This window comes from Xenopus laevis, chromosome 7S, assembly GCF_017654675.1.
Source record: "Xenopus laevis strain J_2021 chromosome 7S, Xenopus_laevis_v10.1, whole genome shotgun sequence".
Lineage (NCBI taxonomy): Eukaryota > Metazoa > Chordata > Amphibia > Anura > Pipidae > Xenopus > Xenopus laevis.
In genome coordinates, this window is record NC_054384.1 from 63649528 (window position 1) to 63675687 (window position 26160).

At 37.7% G+C, this 26160-nt stretch overlaps 3 protein-coding genes across 7 annotated transcripts in view; 1 reads left to right on the plus strand and 2 right to left on the minus strand.

Moving 5' to 3' along the window:
* Positions 1-3246: 3246 nt before the first annotated feature.
* On the minus strand, positions 3247-7030 carry LOC108704926 (piggyBac transposable element-derived protein 4). Its single transcript, XM_018241657.2, has 2 exons — positions 6768-7030; positions 3247-5655 (listed from the first exon to the last, which is right to left on the minus strand). The coding sequence occupies exon 2, from the start codon at positions 5265-5267 to the stop codon at positions 3441-3443; it is 1827 nt and encodes a 608-aa protein (XP_018097146.1). The 5' UTR covers positions 5268-5655; positions 6768-7030; the 3' UTR covers positions 3247-3440.
* A 36-nt stretch (positions 7031-7066) lies between these two features.
* Positions 7067-16274, plus strand: rbm7.S (RNA binding motif protein 7 S homeolog). Its single transcript, XM_018241658.2, has 5 exons — positions 7067-7256; positions 7466-7628; positions 10961-11057; positions 12404-12506; positions 14067-16274. Exons 1-5 carry the CDS (start codon positions 7167-7169, stop codon positions 14361-14363), a joined length of 750 nt encoding a protein of 249 aa, XP_018097147.1. The 5' UTR covers positions 7067-7166; the 3' UTR covers positions 14364-16274.
* A 6757-nt stretch (positions 16275-23031) lies between these two features.
* The window catches only part of LOC108704925 (NXPE family member 4), a 64771-nt gene continuing 61642 nt past the window's right edge, over positions 23032-26160 (minus strand). For all 5 annotated transcript variants that reach the window (XM_018241655.2, XM_018241652.2, XM_041571326.1 and 2 more), the window contains 2 exons: positions 25875-26096; positions 23032-23895 (listed from right to left, as the gene is read on the minus strand). In XM_018241655.2, the coding sequence (XP_018097144.1) occupies positions 23363-23895; positions 25875-26096 (755 nt within the window). In that variant the 3' untranslated portion in view covers positions 23032-23362. The remainder of the gene's footprint in view (positions 23896-25874; positions 26097-26160) is intronic.

A 26160-nucleotide genomic window follows, 5' to 3' on the forward strand; every position in this document is an offset into this window, starting at 1 on the left:
AGAACTTGTAAGCAGTGATGGGTTAATTTCTCCCATTTCACTTTGCCCAAAAACTTTCCCTCAAAATTCACGAAACGGCGAAAATTTTGTGAACAAATCGTGAAAATCGAAATTGAGGCCCGCGTCCAATTTTGGAAGTACGTCCGAGAAAGTCGCTTGCGACAATTTTGATGCTGGCGTTGAAGTCAATGGGCGTCAAAATAGTGTTGACGCGCGGCTATTTTGACACAAGCTTTTTTTCGGACACGTGTCCAAATTTTCACAGGAGATTTGCAAATTTAATTGCTGGCGGCGAAGTGCGGAAATTCGCTGTGAATTCGTGACAGCCAAATTTATTCGCCCATCACTACTTGTAAGCCTATGATTAAGGGAGTTGTTCCCGAAACGCGTCTGGTGATGTTGGTCTGTAACCTGTTGCAATAAACCACCTTCTTTTATTTGGATGCCACTTGCTCTGTCTTTTCAAGTACAGCCTAATAAGTTTTCCTGGGTTCCTGTGCACAAAATTCTACAGTTTGACAAAACTTTACAAACATGCTGAATGACTACACCTCCCACAAAGTGATGCCCTAATCTATCAGAATACTTTTTGAAGATTACCATGGTATGGTAAAGCTCGAAGTATGAATGGAAACATATAGCTCTACATGTTTAAAAGTACAGACAGCCTCAGTAAATGTACTGAAAGTTGAATTGTTGAGGTGCTTGTAACAAAGCGTGTGGCTTAAGTAGCAAGTTATTCTGTGAATTCATCATACACCACAAGTTTGATTATGTGCCTTGTTGGTCACTAAGCACCTCAACTAGTTAGGTCCTTAGAGTTAGTTATCCATAATCAGAGGAAAATTTGAATTGGCTTAACCTAACAAATATTCTTTGTGTCGCACACAAAAAAAACCCTGTGTACCAAGGTTATGTGTCATGTAAAGTTGAAGGCCTATTCAAGCACAACAAAATATATTCTGCCTCCCTGAGTACAGAATCCTTTAGTTTACAAAATCTTGCTTGCAAAGAACCTGAAGGCCTACATGCAAACAAAACAAGAGCTATAATCTAGATATCTTTAAAGGGGAACTCCACAAAAACATAACTTATGCTTTTTAAAAAGTAAACATAATTTCAAGCAACTTCACAATATATTTCAATTAAAAAATATCCAGACTTTTCATGATTTTTAATGGTTTGGGACAGTTCCCTAAACCTAGCCCCCTGCCCTCCTACTTTTCTGAGCTGGCTGACTACTGTTACTTTGTATCAACAGCCAGCAGTCCTCAGCCTGCATCCTCCAAACCCCACAATTCCCTGCACATGTGATTTCAATAAGGAAAGGAACATCACAGTGCAATGCATTGTGGGTTATTTAGTGCCTGCATGCGGTCTGTAAGCTGTGGAAAGTTGTTACAATTTGTAACATCGGTGTTTAGTCCCACTGATGCAGAAAGAGAAGAACTGTAAAACAGCTGGATTTCAGCATAGAAAATGGCATTTATTCTTACTTTTTAAAGAAACCAGTAACTTTGATGGGTATATTAGGGGTTTCTGTGTTTTGTGGGCCTCTTTATCAAATTTTGGTGTGGAAGCCGGAGTTCCCCTTTAATTACCATTCTGAAGGATGACCTTTTGATGTGCCATTTAAAGAAAAAAAAAGCTTGCATCAGAAATCTCTTCACACATCACAAGTTTCATGGGCCTTTGTCTTGCTATTCCCCCAATTTAAATGTGAGGCCAAACAGGAAAAAATTCTAAGACAAAACTCATTCAACTTGTGCCCACACATTCAAACACTTAAGAGAAAGATTTATTAAATTGTGAAACAAAAAAAAATCTCACCAACTTTCTATTCACTCCTATGACATTTTTAGAAGTGTATTTATCAAACAGTGAACTATAACGTCCACCCACCAATGAAAAAATCCCAGAGTAATGAATAGAAAGTGGGTGAGTATTTTTGTAAGCTCTAATTTCACAAATTTAGATTAACCAGCCTCTTAGTGGGGCAACTACATTTTTGCAAATACTGAATGTCTATGTTAAGTAGAAAGCCACATAATCCTGTAGCACATGGGTGCCCAAGACATCGATGCTATTGCTGCCTGAACACAGCATTCTCTTCAGGTCTGGATTACCCTTCCAAGTTAATCACTCCCACTAGGTAGGTAGGTAGGTAGGTAGGAGAGGGAGAGAGAGAGGGAGCGCCGGACTGTGAAAAAGGGGGAGGTGGAGGGAGAGCAGCTTTCAGAGATGGAGCTGAAATAATTCAGAGAGGAGAGGGAGATAGAAAGTGGGCTGTCAGCCAATGGGCTGTGACAGTAGGGGTGGAGAGAGCAGACTTTCAGAAGTTGGGCTGTGAAAGGAGAGGTGGCCAGAGATAGAAACAGAGGCGAAAAAAGGGAAAGAAAAGGGATGTAAACATACTTGTCTTACTGGCAACTTATAGGTACTGTGACTGGTGCGGAGAGAAAGGAGCAGAGAGAGGAAGGGAAAGAGAGAAGTATGGAAGCAAAATAGTTAGACTAAAAAGCTGTTGCTAGGCTGCATTCTCCCTCCCTACCCTGTGATAGCTGCTGTGTCTCTGCTGCCACTGTGCTTTTTTCACAGCCTGGGAGAAGAGCTGTGTAGTTTCTGGAATGTGCCTGGCTTTTAACCCTGTGGAGTACATCTGCAGGACAGTTTGAGAGTATGTTTCAATATGGTATCTGTGCAATGTATGCCTAGCACTTTTAGGCATCATTTACTGGTGCACCTGAGCTTCCATTTGATATTTTTAATAATGGCCTTTATTAATATTATTGTGCCCCTTCCTCAGGTGCAACCCCGAAAGCTTGTGTGTTAATACTTCTGAAAATAAATTTGCTAAAGGCATTGCCTAGCTGAATTGGTGTGCTTCTTCCCTACTTTGGACTGTTGCAGTGTTGGGCCTGGAAGCGACCTGTGATATGGATGCAGCCAGTAACATGAAGTAAGTGGTGTGCGGCATATTCAAAAGTATTGCTGAATGTCTACAACACCCATGAATCAGTAAGCCCTGATACACAATCACACAATGTATTCTTTTAATACGGTAAAGCTCAGTGCATGGCTGTAATCATAATAGGAGCTTGATACAGGTATGGTATCGGATATCTAGAAACACAATATCCAGAAAGTTCTGAATTACAAGAAGGTAATCCCATAGACTCCATTATAATCAAATAATCCAACATTTTAAAACATATTTCCTCTTTCTCTGTAATAACTCTAAGATTGTGGGATCAACAATAGATACTTTATTCACTTTAAGGCAGTTTATTTACATACAGAGGTGACAATTTCAGGATATAAAACAAAAATAAATCCTGCCCACTGGGCGCTACCTTTACACATTTGGTGTGTTCCCTCACTAAACTGGGACCCTTGTGGACTACCAGTAAGAAAACCGTTGTATTGGGGGTCACCCCTGTTCACACATTTTCATAGTGTACAACAGTATGGTAAAGCTCATAGCATGGCTGAAGACATAAGGCAGGTTTGCTAGGGCACTTTGGACAATAGTAGCCTACATCTCGTGTAATACCCTTTTTGAGGCATACCTTGCAGGCTCTTTGGGCAGACTTTTCATTAAGTGTGGGTGGAATGTTGTCAATAAAATGCTTCCCAACCATTCGGGCAACATTATCATTATCAGGTATATCTGGTACCTCCTCCACATCTCCAAACAACAAGGCAGGGAGCAGCTGCAATTGGTATTTATAAAAGGACAACTTTGAGCAAGGAACTGCTGCTTTATAAACAACATATGAATTGTAAAGAGACATTTGAATCATATAAAATGCTGCTTTTTTGTACCAGGCATTGGTTTTTCCGGTGGCATCATAATTTTGGATTTGGTCAGTTTTATTAACACCACCAATATTTTTTATGTATTCTTTGCTACAGATTGGTTTACTTCTGTGGGGTCTATTGCCAGTTCTCTGTTCTACAATGGCTGACTCATCATGGATTGTTGTCAGCATATATTCAGTTTTGGTGTCACAATATTTTATGGCCAGGAGCTCACTGTTTCTTAGTGCATATGTTTCGCCATGCTTTAGATTTTTATTCAAAAGTGTCCTGGGCAAGCCTTTTCTCTTATGGCTTACTTTACCACAGGCTGGAGTGTCCAAACTATGTAGTGCTCTAAATAAGGGGATACTTGTATAGAAGTTATCCACATATAAGTGATAACCTCGGCCCAGAAGCGGTGTTAGGAGCTCCCAAACAATTTTGCCACTGTCAGTAAAATCAAGTGGACAACCGGGAGGATCTAAAGAGGAGTCATTTCCATCATAAATCATAAAGTTACTTGTGTATCCAGTCTTGCTTTCGCAGAGCTTGTAAATTTTTACACCATCACAGAAACGCTTTCTTGGGCTGTTCTGGCGGAACCCTAGGTGCCCTTTAAAAAACATAGGCGACTCATCTACCCAAATATTTTGGGAGGGGGTGTACACCTCTGCAAAGCACTTACACAAGCTCTCAATAAGGGGTCTCAATTTATGAAGCCGGTCATGACCAGGCTCATTAGGGGGAGCAGCTGTAGCATTATCATTAAAATGCAGAAACCGCAGTAAAATCTGATAACGGTTTCTAGGCATTACAGCAGAAAAGAGTGGGATGGAAATGACTGTAGTGGTATCCCAATAGGATGCCAAGTTGCCATCTGTGTGGAGGCCCATTGCTATTGTGAGTGCCAGAAATCTTTTCATCTCGTGTATATTAGTAGGATGCCATTCTTGAGCTTGTGAATATTCAGGTAATGGGCGGCTAGAAAGATACTGCTCAGCATATAAATTGGTGTAGAAGACCATATCCTGTAGGATGGCCTCTGTAACAAATACATGGAAAAAGTCCACAAGTTCAAAATTATTAGTATTCACCTTGATGCCTGGAACGGCAGTAAATAGGGGAATCTCAGGCGAATAATTTTGGGGAGGGACCCATGCAGCTTCTGCTTCAACTGCATCGGTACTTCTGACTTCATCCTCGGTTACTTTTTCATCTATCTGTACTTCTGATAAAATCAAGCTTTCACTAAAACTAGCCTCTGCTTTGTCAATTATATCACTGACACTACAACTAGTCTCCGCACTAACAGAGCCACTATCTTCAGGTTCTGACTCGTCTGTAGGCGAGTCTGTTTCAGAGTCAAAGGCCTCATACTCTGAATCGTAATCACTAAACTCCTCTGCGCTTGAATTCATCATACAAATCTTCTCAGCCTCTTCAGCACTATAAATCCTTTTGGCCATTATACACACTAGCACAAAAACGAACAGCCAACGAGCAAAGTGAAGCTGGGGAAAAAGCTAAATGTAACCTTTCAATAAATCAAGCAAGTTAAGAGTAAAGCAATGTAGACAAATACGAATAAAATATATAACTTTCTCAATAGAACTAATAATGCTCAATTAAAATACTGATCAAACACCAAATATAAAAGACTCGCTAGTCAAAATGGATAATATGGTTTATATACCAAAGTCTACTAATAAGTGTCAAAAAATACAAAAACGTAAATGTTTGTGTTTTTCTGTGGTGGGTTTATGTTCCTTAGGAAAGGCAAGCAGATCCAAAGTCCATCCGATCAAACTCCAGCCAGAAGACAAGACACAGATAAATGAATAAGGCAGTCATCAGCTGAAACGAAAGAAGCAACATAGTATTAAACAGGTTGTTCACCTTTAAATAAATATTTAGTATGATGCAGGGGTCCCTAACCTTTTTTACCCGTGAGCCACATTCAAAAATAAAAAAAAAGAGTTTGAGAGCAACACAAGCATGCAAAAACATCCTGGGTGCCAAATAAGGCCAATATGAACTGGCAGACTATAGGAGACTCTGTTTGGCAGTACACCTGGTTTTTATGTAACCAAAACTTGCCTCCAAGCCAGGAATTAAAAAATATTTGAGGCCACTGGGAGCAACATCCGAGGGGTTGGTGAGCTCGCGAGTTACTGGTTGAGGATCACGGATGTAGAGAGCGATATTCGGAAACCATTTGTAGTTGGTTTTCATTTTTTACTATTTGTGTTTTTTGAGTTAATTGTGCTGGGATCTCACTTAAAATAAAAAGGATTTGAATTTTTGGCAGAAGCATTGTAGTGAGTAAGCCTTTGTTTCTATTTGTTCGTGCATTGAAGAAAGCTCCATTTGCAGCATGGCTAACATTGAGCACCTCACACCACTATTAATTACTTACTGGAATTTAGCTAAGCGGAAAAGGTTTATTGGAATTTTTTTGAGTTAATTTTTTTGAGTTAATTAGCTTTCTATTGAACAGCTCTATAGTTTGCAACTTCAGCATCCTGGTTGCTAGGGTCCAAAATACCCTAGCAACCAAGAATAAGAGACTGGGCTATGAACAGGCGAAGCCTGGACAGAAAGAGGAGTAATAAAAAGTTGCAGTAACAATACATTTGTAGCATTACAGATAGGGTTGCCACCTTTTCTGGAAAAAATACCGGCCTTCCTATATTCTTGCCTTTTTTTCCTATTAATAACATTAGCATCAAGCATCAGTTTGAGCTGCCAGGTGGCAACCCTACTTACAGAACATTTGTTTTTTTTTATATGGAAAGAGTCAGAAGAAGGCAAATAATTCATGAACTCTAAAAAATAAATAATGAAGACCAATTGAAACTTGCATAGAATTATCCATTCTATAACAAACTAAAAGTTAACTTAAAGGTGAACCCCCCTTGCTCAATGTTTCTATTGGTTCAGTCAAAGAAACCCCATAATAATCTTACCAGGTTGGTTGGTTGCATAAGAGGTTGCGCAGATTGCACATGTAGCCCGTGAACGAAGTGTAACTTTGTTTCCTTTAAGCCCAGACAGTCAGAAGTTAGTACGATTCACTCTGCTTGTTGTATCACACGTGCACAGGACATAAAAGGGAACGCTGTAAAACCAGAGGCGAAACCACTGTTTACTGAACTCAGGGAAACAAAGAGGTTCAGATCCTACAGCGCGCAATTCAAACGAGCACAAATCAGCGTTTGGTTCCATTTACCACGCCCATAACTACGCACTACTAGCTGCGACAGGAAATGCGTAATTCCGGCTTCAAACTGATGACGTTTTGCGAGACGGAAAGTAACCGGAAGTAGAGCGGTAATAGCTTCCAAACGTGTAGTTGTTTTGGAGAAATGGGAGCGGCAGAGGCAGATAGGACACTGTTTGTCGGGAATTTGGACCCGAGAGCGACGGAGGAGCTGCTCTTCGAGTTATTTTTGCAGGTTAGTATCCGTGGCAGCTCTGCCTCTGTAGAAGGCCTCACTAAACACCATTATCATTTGTGCTGTGTAATGTTGTCACTCTTATGTAACCGGGATGTTTTTTCCCCTGAGTGCTTTTAGGAATCGCAGCTGATTATAGACTGAACGCATTAACCGTATGCGCCGATATTATTTCTCTTTTGCTGACTAACGTGTTTCTTGACTCTCAGGCAGGTCCTGCGATTAGTGTCAAAATCCCCAAGGATAAAGATGGAAAACCGAAGCAGTTTGCCTTTATCAATTTCAAACACGAAGAATCTGTTCCCTATGGAATGAGCCTGCTGAGTGGAACCAAACTCTTTGGAAGGCCTCTCAAAATACAATACAGATCAGGTACATTAGAAGCTTCACTTGTGATTGGCGACTACCATTGGATTTTAACCATGTTTTATGAATTATGATTAGCCACAATCTACCTCTGGCACTTGCTGTAAAGCTGGGACTTTGCACTGTAGTTGATCCCAGATTTTACCTTTGCTGGGGTACGTCGAGTAGCGCTGGGGTACGACGAGTAGCGCTGGGGTACGACGAGTAGCGCTGGGGTACGACGAGTAGCGCTGGGGTACCACGAGTAGCGCTGGGGTACCACGAGTAGAGCGAGTAGCGCTGGGGTACGACGAGTAGTGCGAGTAGCGCTGGGGTACGACGAGTAGTGCGAGTGGCGCTGGGGTACGACGAGTAGAGCTGGGGGTACCTTTGCATGAAAACAGCATCAATTCCAGGAAAATGAAAAATGCGGAAAATCACACAGATTGCCAGTGTTGGGAATAAAGAAAAGGCATCCATTCTAGGAAAAAGTACAATCGCAATTTTATTGAAATATGCTCAGTGAGTGACTGGCCAAAAATCTGTATTTTATTATCTTTCCCCGCATGCTTCTTATTGAAGTATTGCACACTCCACATGTGCCATCAAACATAGAAAAAAAATTGTAAACTTTCTCAGTGTGGTCCTGCTGTTTACATTAATTTACTATTTTTTTGATTTTTAAGATATCCGTAATTTTAGACTGCTAATACCAGTCTGTCTGCTTAACAGCTGTCTTTGAAGGTCAGAGCATCAGTGTGAGTCTTGTATTAACAGTCTAATACCAGTCTAATATCTAATAATAGAAAATTATTGTAAAAGTGTTCAGAGGACCACATTAAGTTTACAACAACTTCTTTTGTTTCCATTTATAGTGATTCTGATATAGGAATAGTGAACGAAACGTTCTGTATTTACTATTTAGCAAACTTTCTGTCGCTCTCCATGCATTGTGCTTTCTGCAGCAGGTAACTGTCACTTTTTAAATATTTCTTATAAAACTTACAAGTAGGATTTGCAAACTTAGTTTGGATTTGCAAACTTAGTTTGGATTTGCAAACTTAGTTTGGATTTGCAAATTTTGCTTAATGGAACACATTTTGACATATTCCTCATATAACACGTTTTAACAACACACAACTCCTATTTATTCCTCTTGAATAAGTTATTTTTAATCTCATGGCACTCAGAGTGGCTTCACATAATAAACCATTTGCCAATTCATGGTGTAAGGCTGCTCCCAGACAATATGCAGAGAATAACTAGTTTGTACAATAATCCATGCTGCCTAAAATAAAGGTTATCTTACCCCAAAAAATTAATTGGTGTAAATGTAATCTTTGCCTACTGAGCACTTTTGCAGTTTACATAATTTTATCTTTTTTAGTGGATTCTGAGATCTTGGCAGTTTTCAGCTCAACAGCTTTTGGAAGGTCCAGAGTGAAAGAGACCCTTACTGTCTGTGCACTTCCTGTATTTAGTTATTTATTATTTAATTGCTGACTCAATTGATCTCTGAAACGTCTAAAAGTAGAAAATTCAATTATTTTTTGTGTTCAGGTCCCCTTTAGATAATAAAGGGGTTTGTGTATATTTAGATGATAATGTTCCCATACACTAAATTATAAAGGTATTAGAAGTCACTGAGGAGGGATGGACAATTTAAATTTGCTCCTGTATCGGTTATACAATATTCTATGGTTCAAATGCATCACAATGAATAAAGATCACTCCCCATAAATATGCCCTGTGAGTGTTTTACTTGTTGAGATTTGTTTTATTTGTGAGGCTCCTTTGACTTTGCATTGTGAAGCTTGTAATAATTCATACTGTTACTGTTTCATTACTTCACAGGAGATGCAGGATTTAAAGGGGTTGTTCACCTTCCAAACACTTTTTTCAATGCAGTTGTTTTTAGATTATTCCCCAGAAATAAAGACTTTTTTCAATTACTTTCCATTATTTATTTTTTTACTGTTTTTTCAAAATCTAAGTTTAATGTCGTGTCCCTGGTGTCTGAGTCTGGCAGCTCAGTAAATCAGGTGCAGACTCTGATGTGTTACAATTTTGCAACGTTTAGTTGATACATTTCTCAGCCTCATCTCTGGACTATTATCAACTCGTGTATCAATTCTAACAGCTGCTCAACAGGGACAAAGATAAGAAATGTATCAACTAAATGTATTAATTTTGAAAAATTTTTACAGGGACTTTGTCATGAAGGCAGTTTCTGTATTGCTGAACTTTTTGCTATCCAAGAATTAGTGGAAGTTGGCTTGAGCAAAATGTTATATTTAAAGGAGAACTAACCCCCCCCCAGCAAAAGCCCCCTTAAACTTTTAGGCATTACCTCCCTCCCTGCAATGTGCATTAGTTTAAAAAGAAATCTTTATAAAAAAACTGACCCATAAATGCAGGGGGGGGGGGGTTAGTTCTCTTTAAAGGCAGTGATTTTTGTCTTTTCATTTACTTTATTCTTAAACGGTAAGGTACATGCCTGGCACAACCAGAGCTGTGGAGTTGGAAGCAATTTTGGGTATCTGCAGTCAGAGTAATGCTTCTATGAAAAAGTATATGGCAGAAGCAATTATGTGAGTTTTGGATTGTAATGAACAGCTATTCCACAGCGATATGGCAGGTTCAATTAATATAGAAGTTTTTTAAGGTTCGGTTCAGCATTACCAAAGGTAAAAAATGCCTTGTATGTTGTGTATGTAACTTTTTTTAATCAACATGGAAAATATGTTCGTATATTAAAGGAACAATAACACCAAAAAAATGAAAGTAATTAACATGTAATATACTGTTACCATGCACTGTTGAAACTAATCTGTTCATAAAGACCACTGTAGTTTATATAAACATGCTGCTGTGTAGCTATGGTGGCAGTCATTCAAGCTTGAAAAAAGAAGCAGATTTCATAGCCCTGTCCAATACAATGGTGTTTTATTTATTATATGCTATTTAATCTGTGTCTTTTCGCCTTAATTCCAACTTGAATGGCTGCCCCATGGGTGCACAGCAGCTTTTTTATATAAACTATTGTATTATTTAAGAAGCAAACATACCAGTTTTATCAGTATTATATTTTAATTACTTTGATACACTTTTAGTTGTTGGTGTTCCTTTAAAAACAGAGTTGAAGGTACTATAAACTGAGGAGTCAGTCATACGATATATGTACCTACTCCACAGCCATAGGTACAGGTATGGGATCCGTTATCCAAAAAGGTTTTCTCCCATAGAAAAATTATTTACGTTTTCTCTGTAGGAATAAAACTGTACCTTGTACTTGATCCAAAGTAGTCGAGTAGCATTTAGCTTAAAGGAATATACATTAATTGCTGCTTTCATTTTAGGAAGTAAACACATTCCACAAGATGGCAATAGTTCTCCTCATTCAACACACACGAATGGCAATGGAAGTCCAAATGGTTCATCACCAAATGGAAGCAGGTACAATTTTAGTTTATTTTAATACTGAATGTTAATTGAATAGTCTCTTTTCTTAATGAAGGGGTCCCAATACCCTTCACAAATTTAAATACATTAGGGATGCACCGAGTCGACATTTTTGGATTCTGCCGAACCCCCGAATCCTTTGTGAAAGATTCGGCCGAATACCGAACCGAATCTGCATATGCAAATTAGAGGTGGGAAGGGGAAACATTTTTTACTTCCTTGTTTTGTGAAAAAAAACACGTGATTTCTCTCCCTGACTCTAATTTACATATGCAAATTCGGATTTGTTTCGTCGGGGCAGAAGGATACGGCCGAATCCGAATCCTGCTTAAAAAGGCCGAATCCCGAACCAAATCCTGGATTTGGTGCATCCCTAAAATACAAATAGGAAAGGGAAAATGAGTAACCTTTTTATCACTATTAATATTAAACCTACTTATTAATTGTTTTGTTGGACTATTTGTAACTAAGCTTCCTGTGTTGACTTAGTCTTACACTTGGTTCTAAATAACAATAAGAAAGAATGGCGGAAACCGGTGAAGTGTATTACATTTAATATTTTAGTTCTTTCTGTTATTATCTTTCTAAGAACAAAACACATACCCCCATATAAGGTACTAAGTTTGCCCTGCAGCAAAAACCCTTAGCAACCAATAGGATATTTGCTTTTAAACAGGTGACCAGTGAATTCTACCTTCTGATTTGTTTGCTATGGGTTACTGCTCCTGGGCAAATTAAGTGCCTTTTGTTACATAACCCGCATAGCACGTTACCTTTTATAGATGTATTATATATTGTGCCTGTAGACATTTCATATCAAAGCACATTGAATCACAGTGTTTTTTTTTTTTTTTGTTTTGTTTTTTTTTTTTATTACATTGATCAACAGAGAAACATTTTCATGTTAATGTGAAAAGTGAAACCAGAAAACACCAACTTCTGGTGAATCAGTAATGTGATATTACCTAAAGCAGGAAGACAGAATAATTCAGAATATGTGTTTGAAAATTAATAGCCATGAGCCACGGATTGAATACTAAATATCCCAAGTACCATTAAATGATTAACTGGGAGTGAGTGTGGTTATGAGGGATTTAAAAATTATGAAAAATATGTTTAATCACATATTCAAATATAAGAAAAAACAAACATTTGGGGTTTGTTTTGGTTTGCTATTATTTCTTTATTTAGCTGAATCCAAAAATGACAACATTTTTTACATCCATAATATGACTTTCTGTTGCATCCTTATATAATTTGCATAACATGTTCTCAAATCCATATAACTGCTGTTCCATTTTCTTTCTGAATATTTACATTTTAATTGCAAAATCCTGCAGGTATGACAGAAATGGAGATTACATGAAATCTCCTGGACACTCTCCTGTTCAAAATGTGCAGAGATCATTTTCTTCACCAGATAATCTTCAGAGACAAGCCGTGGTGAGTTCTTCTAATGTGAAGCTGGCTTTTCACTCACATAGAAAATTGCATGCCCATAACGAGGAAATAATATGGCATGATTTCCATTTTTATATTAAACCGGTTTTAAATAATTCAGCATAGTTTTCTATATTTTGCAGCACTGAATTGAGTTGAGCACTATTTTATTTTACCAGTTGTTTTCCTTATATTGTACCTCACGCTCTTCTGCCTTGGGTTAGGTTATGCAGCACTATATTCAAGATTTATTAAATGTAAAACCACAAAAACTTTTATTACAAGAATTTGCCAAATAAAAGCTGTCAAAGTCAATGGGAACTGCACTTATTGGACTTTTTTGCTAGTAATCGTTAAAAGTTTTAGTGGTATTCATATTTAATTCGGATCTTTGAGCACTTTTTTATTTGTGCTTTTTATATTTGGTTCTTTTCATAAATTTAATGACATTTGCAGTTTTAGAGAAAGTGGGGCAAATTCACTAAACGGCGGAGTTGCGCCAATGATGGCTTCGCTGCACTTCGCCTGGCGAATTTTCGCCAGCGCTCCACAAATTCACTAAAATGCAAAGTTGCGCTCAGCGAAGCGAAAGGTAGTGAAGTTGCGCTAGCGAAAATTCACCAGGCAAAGCGAAGTTGCTCTAGCGAAGGGGAATTTGCAGACGACGGGAACTTAACGTTTGAATGGACGTATATGTTACAGCAAATACATAAAGCTACACAAGCCCAGGGAACCTTAATAAATGCAAATAGAGATGTTTTATTGCCCTACACATGTGCCCAGAATATAGTTTATGTGCCATATGTTATGAAAAGTAGGGGGGAAGCAGGGTACCCCAAAAAAAAAATTTTTTATCCTTTTGCAGCCTATCACCCATGAAAATGGAAAAGACGCCAGAGTTTTTTGGGACTTAGAAAAAGTTTTTTTTTTTTTTTGAAGTCCTATCTACTCTCTTGCACTTCGCCAGGTTTGAGCTGGCGAAGGCAAGTCCTGGCGTAAGAGGTAACGTTCAGTCAAATCAACTTCTTAGTGAATTTGCATAGTAACTATCTTTAGTAAAATTCGCCTGGCGTTAGAGTGTGAGTCTATCTCCTTCGCTAGCGTATTTTCGCAAGAGCCCATTACTAAATAGGCGAAGTATCGAACTTACTTAACGCTGACGAGTTTTTGCCAGCGTTCACCACTTCGCACCTTAGTGAATTCCCCCCCAGTGAGTTTAGTCGTGGTTACAAAAACCACTAAAATGAGATTGTTGATAAATATGCATCTGTATGTATGTAGATATCATACACATTAAGGATAAGATTTATCAAAATGTGAGATTAGAATTTACCACAGAAAATTCACCTAATTTCTATCTGCTCCTAAGGGATTTTCGAAGTGTATTAATCAATGTGCGTAAGTTAGAGTTCACCGTTTTATAAATACACCTCCCATAGGAATGAATAGAAATTGGGTGAGTTTTTCTGTGGTAAACTTCTCACATTTTGATAAATCTGCACCTAAAAGTTCTACTTTTTTTGGTTGGCCTTTCTTTAAAATGTTTTTAATCTTTTTCTCCAGATAAACAGTTTTATGTGGCAGCAGTCTCAGTACGGAATAGCATCACAAGCACAATCACAATCTAGCTCCTCTCCATCTTCGTCTCAAACGTATTATAATCAGTATAGCCAAAGTCCTCAACAGCCTTCAAGGCGATCTGATTCTTCTTCTTCTGCCCAGCGCAAAAGCAGAGAGCATGGCTCCCATCCATATATGAGCGACCATTACAGCCGGGAGACCCACCACAGGGGCCGTCATGAGGAGCACTATTATGAAGACCGAGCCTATGACAACAGGTGGCGTTCTTCAAGACACTGAATTTGAAAGAAGATATGCTTCAGTTTTACAAGAAACATTTTCAAACAAGCTCCATACTTAACTCAAAGAAGAAACCATCTTAGAAATGAAACTGAAGTTTTTCTGTGGTTTTATTTTACCACTCCTATCCTTTTAAAATTTTTACAAAATATTGTTTTTAAAAACCTGCATTACCAGTGACAATATTACATCTAGTCTGTTTGATAATTAAGCTCTCCAAAAAAAAAAAAAAAAGGTGTACAACAAAATATATCTATACTGAGCAATAATTTGTTAATCATATATATAATAAGGTCTGATGTTATAATGTCAAGGTTTGCAGGAAAGGCTTTTTTAATGTATTCTAGGTGTTTCCATATGCTTGTAAAAGATGAAATAGTTTTATTTTTTGTTATTTTGTCTTAAAAAAACAAAACACTTGTTATAAATTGGGGTTTGAGCTCTGTACCCATGAGCATTCAAATATGCACTTGTCATGCAGTGCAGTTTTGCTGGAACGCATACAAATATACCTTATGCCAAGCAAATGTTTTAAGTTTTGGTGTAGAGCCTAAGCCTGCTCAGATATGTTCCATCTAACTGAGTATAAAGACTCTATATTCCAATTTGATTTGTAGCCTGCAAGTTTTATTTTGTTTTTTTTTACCTAGGTGACCGTGTGTTTCTATTATCTGGATTAACATCTGGATTCCAGCAGATTACTACACCAGCAGGATATTCACTTATTTTTAAGTATAATTCAGCTCAGGATAGCATTTCATAACAGCTCTGGATTATTGAAATCGCTTAAGGGGAAAATATTATAAATTTGTATTTTTTTATGTCACATTTAGGAAGCTGAATTCTTTTCAAAGTATTTGGTACTTCTTTTCAAAGTATTCTTCCACTTCAAAACTTTCCCAGCATATGCCAGTTTTCGTATGCAGTTGGCTATTGTTTTGCACGGAGAAGAGTTGGAAGCATTTCATGTGGACATTTGACGATCCCACTCAAATTCATCAAATTGCACAGTGTAACAAAATGTGTTAAATAGACAGTATTGAAACACCATTAATGAGGAATGTTTTTCAAAAGGAATAATGTTGTAAGCATCCTTTTTTTTTTACAGAGAAAGCAACCTTATTGTATTCATTTTTAATAATTTGTTATGGATCCATTGTAAAGGTATATTTTGTGCATTGTTGGGACAAAAAAATTTTTTTTTAATATGGCTGATTGGAAAATGTTCTGTCACAAAATAATTTCAGGTAAATCACATGGAGACTACTTTTTTATTAATTTCAAGAAAAAAAGCCATAAATTACTCAGTTTCCTTACCTATCTGTTAATTATTTTGTAAAATGGATTTGCATGTAAGGGTGTTGTTCACTTTATATCCTCTTGTAATGTCAACCCTACGGTACCACCATAAAAAAAAAACTAGAAATGTGCAAATTTGTAATAATAAAGTCACCCTAAGGTTAATGGCAATTACTGTGTTGTCTTTGCCAGCATAAAAATGCAAATGAATGCAATCTGCATGTCCCTGCACTCATGGGGCAAATTTCAGCCAGAATATGATTGTGTTTACATTTTCTGATTGAAATTGACCAATTTGGGTAGTGACCAATGGATCACATTTATTCCAATTCAGTACACACGTAATGGTATGATATGGGACAAATCTGCCTATGGTGGGAAACATGCAGTGTGTGCCATTGGCCTAATACATGAGTAAGCACAGTATTTCTTTAGACAGTAATTATTTACGCATTAAGAGTCCAAATGGTACCCCTTCATTGTAAGGTAAAAGAAGTGTAACTTGTTTATTTGTGCAAACTGTGTTTTACATACTTTCCCATTTTGAAGACCTATTTTGTGTAATTTTCTTGAACATTTGGTGAGAATAAATCTTATCTGATGTCAAGTTAATTTTGTGCTTTTGCAGCAGTTTTTTTCTTTTGCAATAATCCCCTAATATAGACTGTTGGTTTTATTCAAAATGTGTGTCCCTCCGAGACTGGCTAAATAGCTATGACTATTCAATAGACTTAAGTTAACCATTACGGTAGGTGGAAAATACTGTTGACCCATGAGAAGCAGTCATGAGACCCTTGTGATGCAGAAATAAAATGGATATTTAGGATAGCAACATGTATGCTTTTCTAAACAGTGGCCATAAAAGTACATTAACACAACCTACATGATACTTACTCACTCACCGAACGGATGGATATTGTATGAGGAGCGTATACATACATTACATTGGTCTCCTTAGGGCTAGTCCTTGTAAAATGTATTTCCTAGTGAGTGGGTTTTTTTCCATTCTGATGAATGAGAAGCAGCTGTCTTTAAAGATGTTAATTGTGGTCTCTCCTTAAGAGAGCATCTACATCTTAAAGGAGAACTGTCACCCTAAGGGGCCAATTCACTAAGGGTCGAATATTGAGGGTGAATTAACCCTCGATATTCGACTAGGAACTAAAATCCTCGACTTCGAATATCGAAGTCGAAGGATTTAGCGCAGATAGTTAGATCGAAGGATAATTCCTTCGATCGAACGATTAAATCCTTTGAATCGAACGATTCGAAGGATTTAAATCCAACGATCGAAGGAATATCCTTCGATGAAAAAAAAAAGTTAGCCAAGCCTATGGGGACCTTCCCCATAGGCTAACATTGACTTCGGTAGCTTTTAGATGGCGAACTAGGGGGTCGAAGTTTTTTTTAAAGAGACAGTACTTCGACTATCGAATAGTCAAACGATTTTTACTTCGAATCCTTTGATAGTCGTAGTCGAAGGTCGAAGTAGCCCAAAAAAAACTTCGAAATTCAAAGTTTTTTAACTTCGAATCCTTCACTCGAAGTTAGTGAATCGGCCCCTAAGTATACAGTCCAAATCATTTTCTCATGTGTTGAGCAATTAAACTTTACTTGCACTATATGCTTTATTTAAATGTTGACAATGGCAGAAAGCAAGCAGGTGCCATTTTGTGGACACTTAAGCTTTTCATCATTCCAAAATTGTATGTACAGGTATATTCCAGAATGGGGGACCTGATGCCCTTTGAACATGCTACAAAATGACAGACCATGAAAAGAGAGGAGAAATACAAGCAGTGCAGGGACATCTAAGAAGCGCAGAATGGAAAGTGAAAATGATTGCTATGCTAGAGGCATAGCATTCATAAAAATATACTTTTTAATAGGGATTAACCCAATGCAGGATTTGGTTCGGGATTCAGCCGAATCCCAAACCTGCTGATAAAGGCCGAATCCTGGATTCGGTGCATCCCGATTAAAAAGTATATTTTTTATGACTAAAGATGAAGCAGGGTTTTACATATGAGCTGATTTATGCAATATATTTGTAGAGCGAAATCCTGCATGTACGTAGAGAGACATGATGTCTGGTGATTTTAATAGAGTGAGCTTAAAGAGCATGTAAAGGCAAAAAAATAAAATCCCATTTTTACTTTCTTCAATGAAAAAGAAACCTATCTTCAATATACTTTAATTAAAAAATTTGTACAGTTTTTATAAGAAACCTGACTGTATGCAGTGAAATTCCCCCTTCATTTACTGCTGTAGATAGGAATTGTCAGACGGTCCCTAACTGCTGAGCAGGGAAACAATCATACTTATGAACAGCAGGGGGAGCCCCCGCCTTACTTCCCAGCCATGCAGAACTCAAGCAGCTTTGTTTATGAGGATTCCTAAGCAGCCCAGACCACACTGAGCATGTGCACAGTTCATGTTTATATTTAGTTTACAAAATATAGCATTTCTAGCCTTATTCTATTTTAGACTTTACATGCCGGTTTTAAAAAGCTTGGTTTCCAGCTCACTGTGTTGCCTGTAAGAGGAGATGGGAGCTGCTAAGAGATTGATGTGATTAGAAGTCACAGTGTACTGAACAGGTGAATACCTTTGGTGTGTTTGTACATTAGGGTCAGGATAACTGACTGCCGTGTTAGAAAGTGAAACTGTGTGTTAGCCTCCAGACAGGAGTAGGATTTTATTTTGTGTTTTATTTTGTTTTGTGCAAGCTACTGTTTGTAGTGATGTGCGGGTCGGGATTTCCCCAAACCAGAGCCATCCTCCCTCCACCTGTGCCTGCCCGAGCCCAACTTCCGGGTTCCTTTTATACTGTAGGCCTGCGCTGCCCCACCCCGCTGATGATGTCACACAAGGGTTGCATTTGAAGTGGGCGGGTTCGGGCCAACCCCCACTCCTCCTCGAGGGCCACCTGCTTAGAGGGGTGCGAGGTCGTCCCGGGTCCCGCAGGTCCCTAAGGAGATAGACCGATTTGCAGGGGGGCCATACACTGTTGTGTCATTGCTCATGAACAACTACTAGACATTCCTATTAACCTGTTTATCAGGGAAATAAACCCAGTTGTAGAGAGATCCAGTGACTTTCATGGCTACATTTAGTATTTTCCAAGAACTAAATGTAGGAGTTATTGATGCTTGGGACATAACTGTTGCCTCAGGGTCATTAGCTGTTCTTCCATCAACATTCATTATTACTAAAAGCTAAATAAACATGTTGTTGGAGTATTTGTGTCATCATTATACATTTAAATTATTTGCTCACACTGCTGCTAAGCAGTCTGTTGCGAAGTCCCAGTTTATACCTTCTCTCCTAATTCCCCATTTGAAAAATCAAATTACTAACAATGATAAATTAAAAATTGACAAGTATTCTCTCAAATACCCATGATAAATTCTTTAAAACATGAGAACCATGAGCCTCTTAGGTTTGCATAAAGAGATTGTCCTAGCCCTCATTTTCCGTGTAATTATTAACTAAGGTGTTGGGAATGTATTTTGGTTTTGTATGTTCATGTCTAACTTCATTGGGTGTTTTCATATATACTCTTTTATACAGTTATTACCATCATGGATGCCTCCTACTTCATTTATTTTTCTCTAAAACTCTAGATCTGACCAGAAATAACATGTTTTGTTATTGTTGCTTAGAAAATAGTTTTTATTTATCATACCCATTTTTCTTTACCATTAATGATGATAATATATTAAGCCAATAGATTCCGAATAGCCATATCTCTCTCTACGGTGCTTTGTTCCGATGCTAAAACTTCCCCTGAAACGGAGCTGTTTAAGGAGAAGTAAAGTCGTTTAGCAGTTGGCGGCAGGGCTGCCATTAGAAATCACAGGGCCCCGTACAACAAAATTTTAGAGGCCCCCTGGACCCCGCCCACTCCAGCCACCAAGCCCCACTCCAGATCCCGCCCACACCACAGTTAAAAGACCACACAAACATCAGCGCTAAAACTGTAAACGCCCCCACACACAAGTAATAAAAAGCCAGTGATGGTCAGGGCCCCCCTATAAGTTAAAAAACAAATTGGTGCCAGGGCCCCCCTTACAAGGCCTTAAAAAAACAGAAAATACATTTTGTGCATAGGTGGCCTTTCCATAAATCCGGGCCTAAGGACAGGGCTGGCCTGCGCCTTTTGATGCTGAACTCTATTCCTGTTCCCCATTGAACAATTGCTTAGTAGGTGAGCACTAAATGGAAAATTAAATGACCTCTTATGTGTTTGCCTCCTGACATGAGGACAAGCTGTAACCTCCAATTTAGTTCTGTGGTTACTTGAAAAAGATACAAAATGAGCCTCATTGAATTTGCCAATACTTCATCTGCCCATCTCTAACTAGATTAATTCTAATTATATATCTTATAAAAACATTATTCAAAATGATATGAATGATGCCATTTCCAAAAGTGTTCTGTTTAAATAGTCAGTTCATTCTTCCTTAATTTGCTGTTCTCTAATAATAGGACAATGCTTTTCGCACTACCATAAACATATTTTGATGGTTTATTTACCTTATTGTATTACTATGGTAGGAAGAAAGTTACATTTTTAAAAAGGATCATATTAAAATACTATATAATATTTACTAACATTTAGTTGAAACAATTCCTTTCATCAGTATAGCACCTATATCAGTAGATATGTGGACCTTTGGAGATGGATAAACTCTAAGAAGAGATCTTTTTCTTGCTGCTGCTCTTCCCTCCCATTAGACAATAAGATGAACTGATCAAACAATGGGAATCATTATAGCTGCAAAAAAGTTAAATATTAATAAAGGTTTAACCAATGGACATAAATAAATAGCTGTACAGGTTCTTGTGGTATTCCCAGGATAGATGTGTCCTCCAAATCCCAAAACAGATATGAAAAAGAAGAGACAAGAAAAAAGAAGCCATTTGTAATATATTGATCATATTTTTCTTACTGTTAAGGGTAAGGTTTAGCAAAATATTTCACAAAAAAACACCCATAGACTCAATTGTATAGTAAAAAAATGTTGCACAGTTCAAAAAAAGTTGCGGGATAAAACACCCACTGACTTCACTGCCTTTTGTGAATTGTGAGGATGTTATGCCATCTTAATTATACTTGTGTATAAGAATGAGGTTTATTAAATATAAGTATATTGTTTGAATTATGTTTAACAGAAAAATAACAGGCCTAGTTTTTACATCATAAAGATTGTAACCTTAGGTTTTGGAGGACAGCTGTTTGGCTTGTAATGTACTTGCTGAGATGTTATCATAATAGTCCATAACATATGTCTCAAGTCCCCCAAAAATGTTCCATACAAGATTATCATCTGAGACCAGACGACCTGGCTTCCCCTGCCTTCCACTGGCTAAAATGTAAATTGCCTGGGGGCAGGCACACAGAACATTTTGTTTTCCGAAGTCGCCCGAAGTTTCCTCGTGAGGCAATTACGGGCAACTTCGGAAAACCCAGGCGATTTTAGATTTTAGCTGGCAGAAGCCAGATCGGGGAGATTAGTCGCCGCGAAGAAAAGGAGATTTGTCGCCCGGCGACTAATCTCCCCGAATCTGCCCGTGTGGCCAGACTTTAAAATAAAAAAGGACTTAACCTCTGATTGGTCAGAACTTAAAGGAACAGTAACACTAAAAAATTGTGTTTTCAAGTAATGAAAATATCATGTAGTGTTGCCCTGCACTGGTAAAACTGATGTTTTTGCTTTAGAAACACTACTATAGTTCATATAAACAAGCTGCTGAGTAGCAATTGCAGAAGTTGAAAAAAGGCTATATGGCACAGGAAAATAATGGATAACCGATAACTATGTTCTACAGAACTTATTTGCTGTATTACTTTATTACTTGAGCCTTTTCTCCTTTGAATGGCTACCCCATGGCTGAACAGCATCTTATTTATATAAACAATAGTAGTGTTTCTGAAGCAAACACAGCAGCTTTACTAGTGCAGTGCAACACTGCATTATCATTTTATTACTTTTTATGATTTTTTTCATAACATTTTTTGATGTTACTGGTCCTTTAAGCTTTTGGAAGTACAACATGTGTCTCACATGAGACCGCCCGCATGGATAAACCTCATCTGATTTCGTTATCTCCTAAATCTAGGTGCCATTATTTCATGGAGGAGATTTTCCTCGGTAGATAAAAGAGACTGGTGTCCTTACAGGATTTTCAACAAAGCCAAATGTGTCAGATTCGCCCATCACTAAGGGCAATGACACACAGAGAGTTTTGTTGAATGCTCTAGCTCTAAAAATTCACTACAGTGTGCAACACATCTCCCAGGAACTGCCTTGCCATTCACTAACTTTGTAATTGTAAATAACATTACTTGCCATGATTCAGCTTTTAAAGTTATGTAATTTACTTGTGCCAATTAAGGGTTATTGAACGGCAAAGCATTTTTGGGCAGATTTGTCGCCTACATTAGCAAATTTAAAACAGAGATAACAAATGTCATTGTTTTAAGAGATACAACCTTTGGTTTCTCCAAACCATGTCAGGCTGCATTACTACTAATGCAGATGGGTGTGCTGACTTCTCTATGCAGTGGGAGCCTAACATGATGCCTAACAGTGACCCCATGCTTAGGTGCCATGGATACTTGATACTGAGTATCTGCCGCATATAGAAGACAAATAACAATACAACAATAGCCTCCAACTGTTTTAACAGTGCTTGGGCATATAGAGAACATATTTACGTACATATGTACCAGAAAGCCCCGAATTACAGGAAGGCCGTCTCCCACAGACTCCATTTTAACCAAATAATTCAGTTTTTTTTAAAAAATGATTTCCTACCTTGTACTTGATCCTAAGATATAATTAATCATTTTTGGAGGCAAAACAATCCTATTGAACATAATTATATATTACTGATCTAAAGTAGAATTAAGGTATGGAAATTACAGAAAGACCCCTTATCCGTAAAAACCCAGGACCAAAGAAATCTGGATAACAGGTCCCAGGTCCCATAATCTACCTATACGCAAATAATTGCAAATATAACAAAAGAAATACACATTTAGCATTGAAATGTCCCTACAGTTTATTTCATTGTAAACTTTAATTGAACATTTCACATTTTAAAAATACCTACTTGAATGTGGTGTAATTCTTTAGTAAGACATTTTATTTCAATCAATGCCAACTGCACTAAACAAGGCACAATATTTTTTTGTTAGCAGTTTTGCACTGTGTTTGCAAAGCTTATCTTTATGCACAAAGGAAAACATATTTGCGCAGAGGAAAAATCTTTCACATTGCAGATTTTTCCAAGTCTTACTTATATCAGATTTTAACCCATTCAGTGGAAAAAAAGCTTGAATACATAGATAGTAAAAATACTTATTTTATGCATTTTATTAATTACTCACTCATTCTACTATTCTAAGTTTACTAGTTTTGTACAGCTTTTTACTTACATTTTTAGTTGTGCATACACAACAAATAGCATGCATAAACGTTTTAGTCAAGATCAAATGATAGTTATTCGCTTCAGGTTTTTTGACACTGACATAAGTTGGAAGCACTGCAGGTCCCTCGAAATTAGGTCCAACTCTAAAAAAGTGGCAACCACCTAGTAAACCTGTTGGGTTGTAGGCGGTGGTTTAATTACTTCTAAGAGTACTGTAGCAGCCCAAACTTATCAGTATGAGAACAGCTTTAATTCGTTAATTAACAAATGTAAGTCATGAATAAATCAATTTCATTCTGAATATATTCTGGAGGGGGGTGGGCATTTTTTGCATCAAATGCAGTTGTCATGTCCCATCCATTTACAAATCCTACATTTAGATCTTTAAAAATTAGTTGAAATGCAAAGTAGTGAACAAGGCCATGAAAATCTGATTTTATTTCATGATTATCACTTGCCATGATGTTCTCTGCTTTAATTATAACCTTGGTTTCAGGACTTCTTCGGAAAAGACGCACTACTGCCCTTCGTATGTTGATGAGTCTCTTGATGTAGTGGTGAACTGGAAAAGGCCTAAAATGACAACCTATATTAAGGACAACCACTGTTTTGTTATGTCCTCCAATGAAGTCAATTTCTCTTGGGATGGTACGGTCCTCTCTGCAAGATTGGTATGAACTGCTTATAAATGGGTTGCCATGTCTTTTCCAGCTTATCCTCATATTCCGCTTTAGGTCAATGCCCCAAATCTTTTGTGCCCAGCCACTTTCATAAAGGTTCAAAATTGTCATTTCTAAAGAAAAGAAAAAAAAAATATTTTTAGTGCATACATTTTCCATGGAAAAATTGCAAAAATGCCTTCCTGTCTCTGAAACAGCATTAAATAATCCAAAATTGCTTATATACAGCATTATTTAGCTTTTAAAGAAAATGCATTTTACTGGTTTTGGTGCCAATATGGCTAGTCACAAACTGTGGGTGGGGGGGCGTTTGCCATCTCCTAACATTACATACCAGCACATTAAAGTCACATGACAGCAATTAATTTAGATGCATGCTACATCTAAATTAATGATTGCTATATCATTCTTAATTCTTTTGAGTTTTGTTTATCATTGGCTGAGCTTTCAAAGAAGCAACTTCCTTTTAATATAAAACATGCCTTATGGAAACAGTAGTATTTTAGCAGTGACAATGTTTATTGGATTAACAGACAATATGCAAAATGCATTATAACAAAATTAGACAGGTGCATAAATCTGGGCACCCCAACAGAGATATTGCATTAATACTTAGTTGAGCCTCCTTTTGCAAATGTAACAGCCTCTAGATGCCTCCTATAGGCTTTGATAAGTCTCTGGATTCTAGATAGCGGTATTTGTGACCATTTGTCCTTACAAAATCTCTCCAGTTCAGTTAAATTTGATGGCTGCCGAGCATGGAAAGCCTGCTTCAGATCATCCTATAGATTTTTGATGATATTCAAGTCGGGGGACTGTGACAGCCATTCTAGAATATTGTACTTCTCCCTCTGCATAAAAGTGTGTTTAGGGTCATTGCTGGAATATCCAACCCCTGCGTAACTTCAACTTTGTGACTGATGCTTGAACATTATCCTGAAGAATTTGTTTATATTGGGTTGAATTCATCCGACCCTCGACTTTAACAAGGGCCCCAGTCCCTGAACTAGCCACACAGCCCCACAGCATGACGGGACCTCCACCAAATTTGAGTACATCCTACAGTAGGTAGGCTGTGTTTTTCTTGGAATGCGGTGCTGTTCTTCTGCAATGCAAAGCGCTTTGTTATGACCCAATAACTCAATTTTTGTCTCATCAGTCCAAAGCACTTTGTTCCAAAATGACTGTAGCTCATCTAAATGAGCTTTTGGATACAACAAGTTGTTTGTGGAGTGAGTGCAGAAAGGGCTTCTTTCTCATCACCCTGCCATACAGATGTTCTTTGTGCAAATTGCACTGAACAATGTACAGATACACCATCTGCAGCAAGATGTTCTTGCAGGTCTTTGGAGGTGATCTTTGGGTTGTCTGTAACATTCTCACAATCCTCTGCATGTGCCGCTCCTGCCAGACTTGGGTTTTACAGCAACTGTGCCTGTGGCCTTTCATTTCCTGATTACATTTCTTACACTTGAAACAGACAGTTTAAACCTCTGAGATAGATTTTTGTAGCCTTCACGTAAACCATGATACTGAACAATCTTTGTTTTCAGATCTTTTGAGAATTGCTTTGAGGATTCCATGCTGTCACTCTTCAGAGTCAAACAGAAGCACAACTTGCAATTGGCCACCTTAAATACCTTTCTCATGATTGGACACACCTGTCTATGAAGTTCAAGGCTTAACAACCTACTCCAACCAATTTAGTGTTGCCAGTAATCAGTATTGAGCAGTTACATGCATTCAAATTAGCAAAATTACAAGGGTACCCACAGCCAGTTTTTCACATTTTATTTAATTTGATATAACTGAATACTGCTTCACTAAAAATCTCTGTTCAGAAAACACCCCAGTGCTCAAATGTTCATGGGAATTGAAAGACATACCACTGTTATCTTTTTTGTTGAAAGTGGTGTAAATTATTATGCAGGCTGAGGGGTTCCCAAACTTTTTCATATGACTGTATATATGGAACTCTGAGTACTGAATTAGCAGTTTTGTCACAATCACAAATTCAAAACTACTGTATTTAATAGTCAGCATCTTTTTCCCTATTGAATTTTACTATGGCACTTGCAAATTCAGCACTTACCATTCAATATACTTTTTAAGTATATCATCCACAGACGCAGAGTTGAATCTCCCAGTATGTATATAACCTTTCCTGCCATGCATGTATTTAGTTCTTCCAAGTTGTGATTAGTCTTCATGCTGCAAGCATGTGGTATCCACACATTATTCATAAAATGTCCACTGGGATATTCCAATTTCATTCCAATTCTACATCTCTGACTGTTTTTTCTGTCTGAATTATCTTTGAGAAAAGGAAATTATATTTAAGTAAACAGAATGATATACAGTATCCAGTTGAATTGAAT

Excerpts from the sequence above, each read along its gene's own strand:
- LOC108704926 (XM_018241657.2), bottom strand. The coding sequence starts at position 5,267 with ATGGCCAAAAGGATTTATAGTGCTGAAGAGGCTGAGAAGATTTGTATG.
- rbm7.S (XM_018241658.2), top strand. The coding sequence starts at position 7,167 with ATGGGAGCGGCAGAGGCAGATAGGACACTGTTTGTCGGGAATTTGGAC. Across the intron at positions 11,058-12,403 it reads TCATCACCAAATGGAAGCAG|GTATGACAGAAATGGAGATT; the intron begins GTACAATTTTAG and ends AAAATCCTGCAG. Across the intron at positions 12,507-14,066 it reads ATCTTCAGAGACAAGCCGTG|ATAAACAGTTTTATGTGGCA; the intron begins GTGAGTTCTTCT and ends CTTTTTCTCCAG.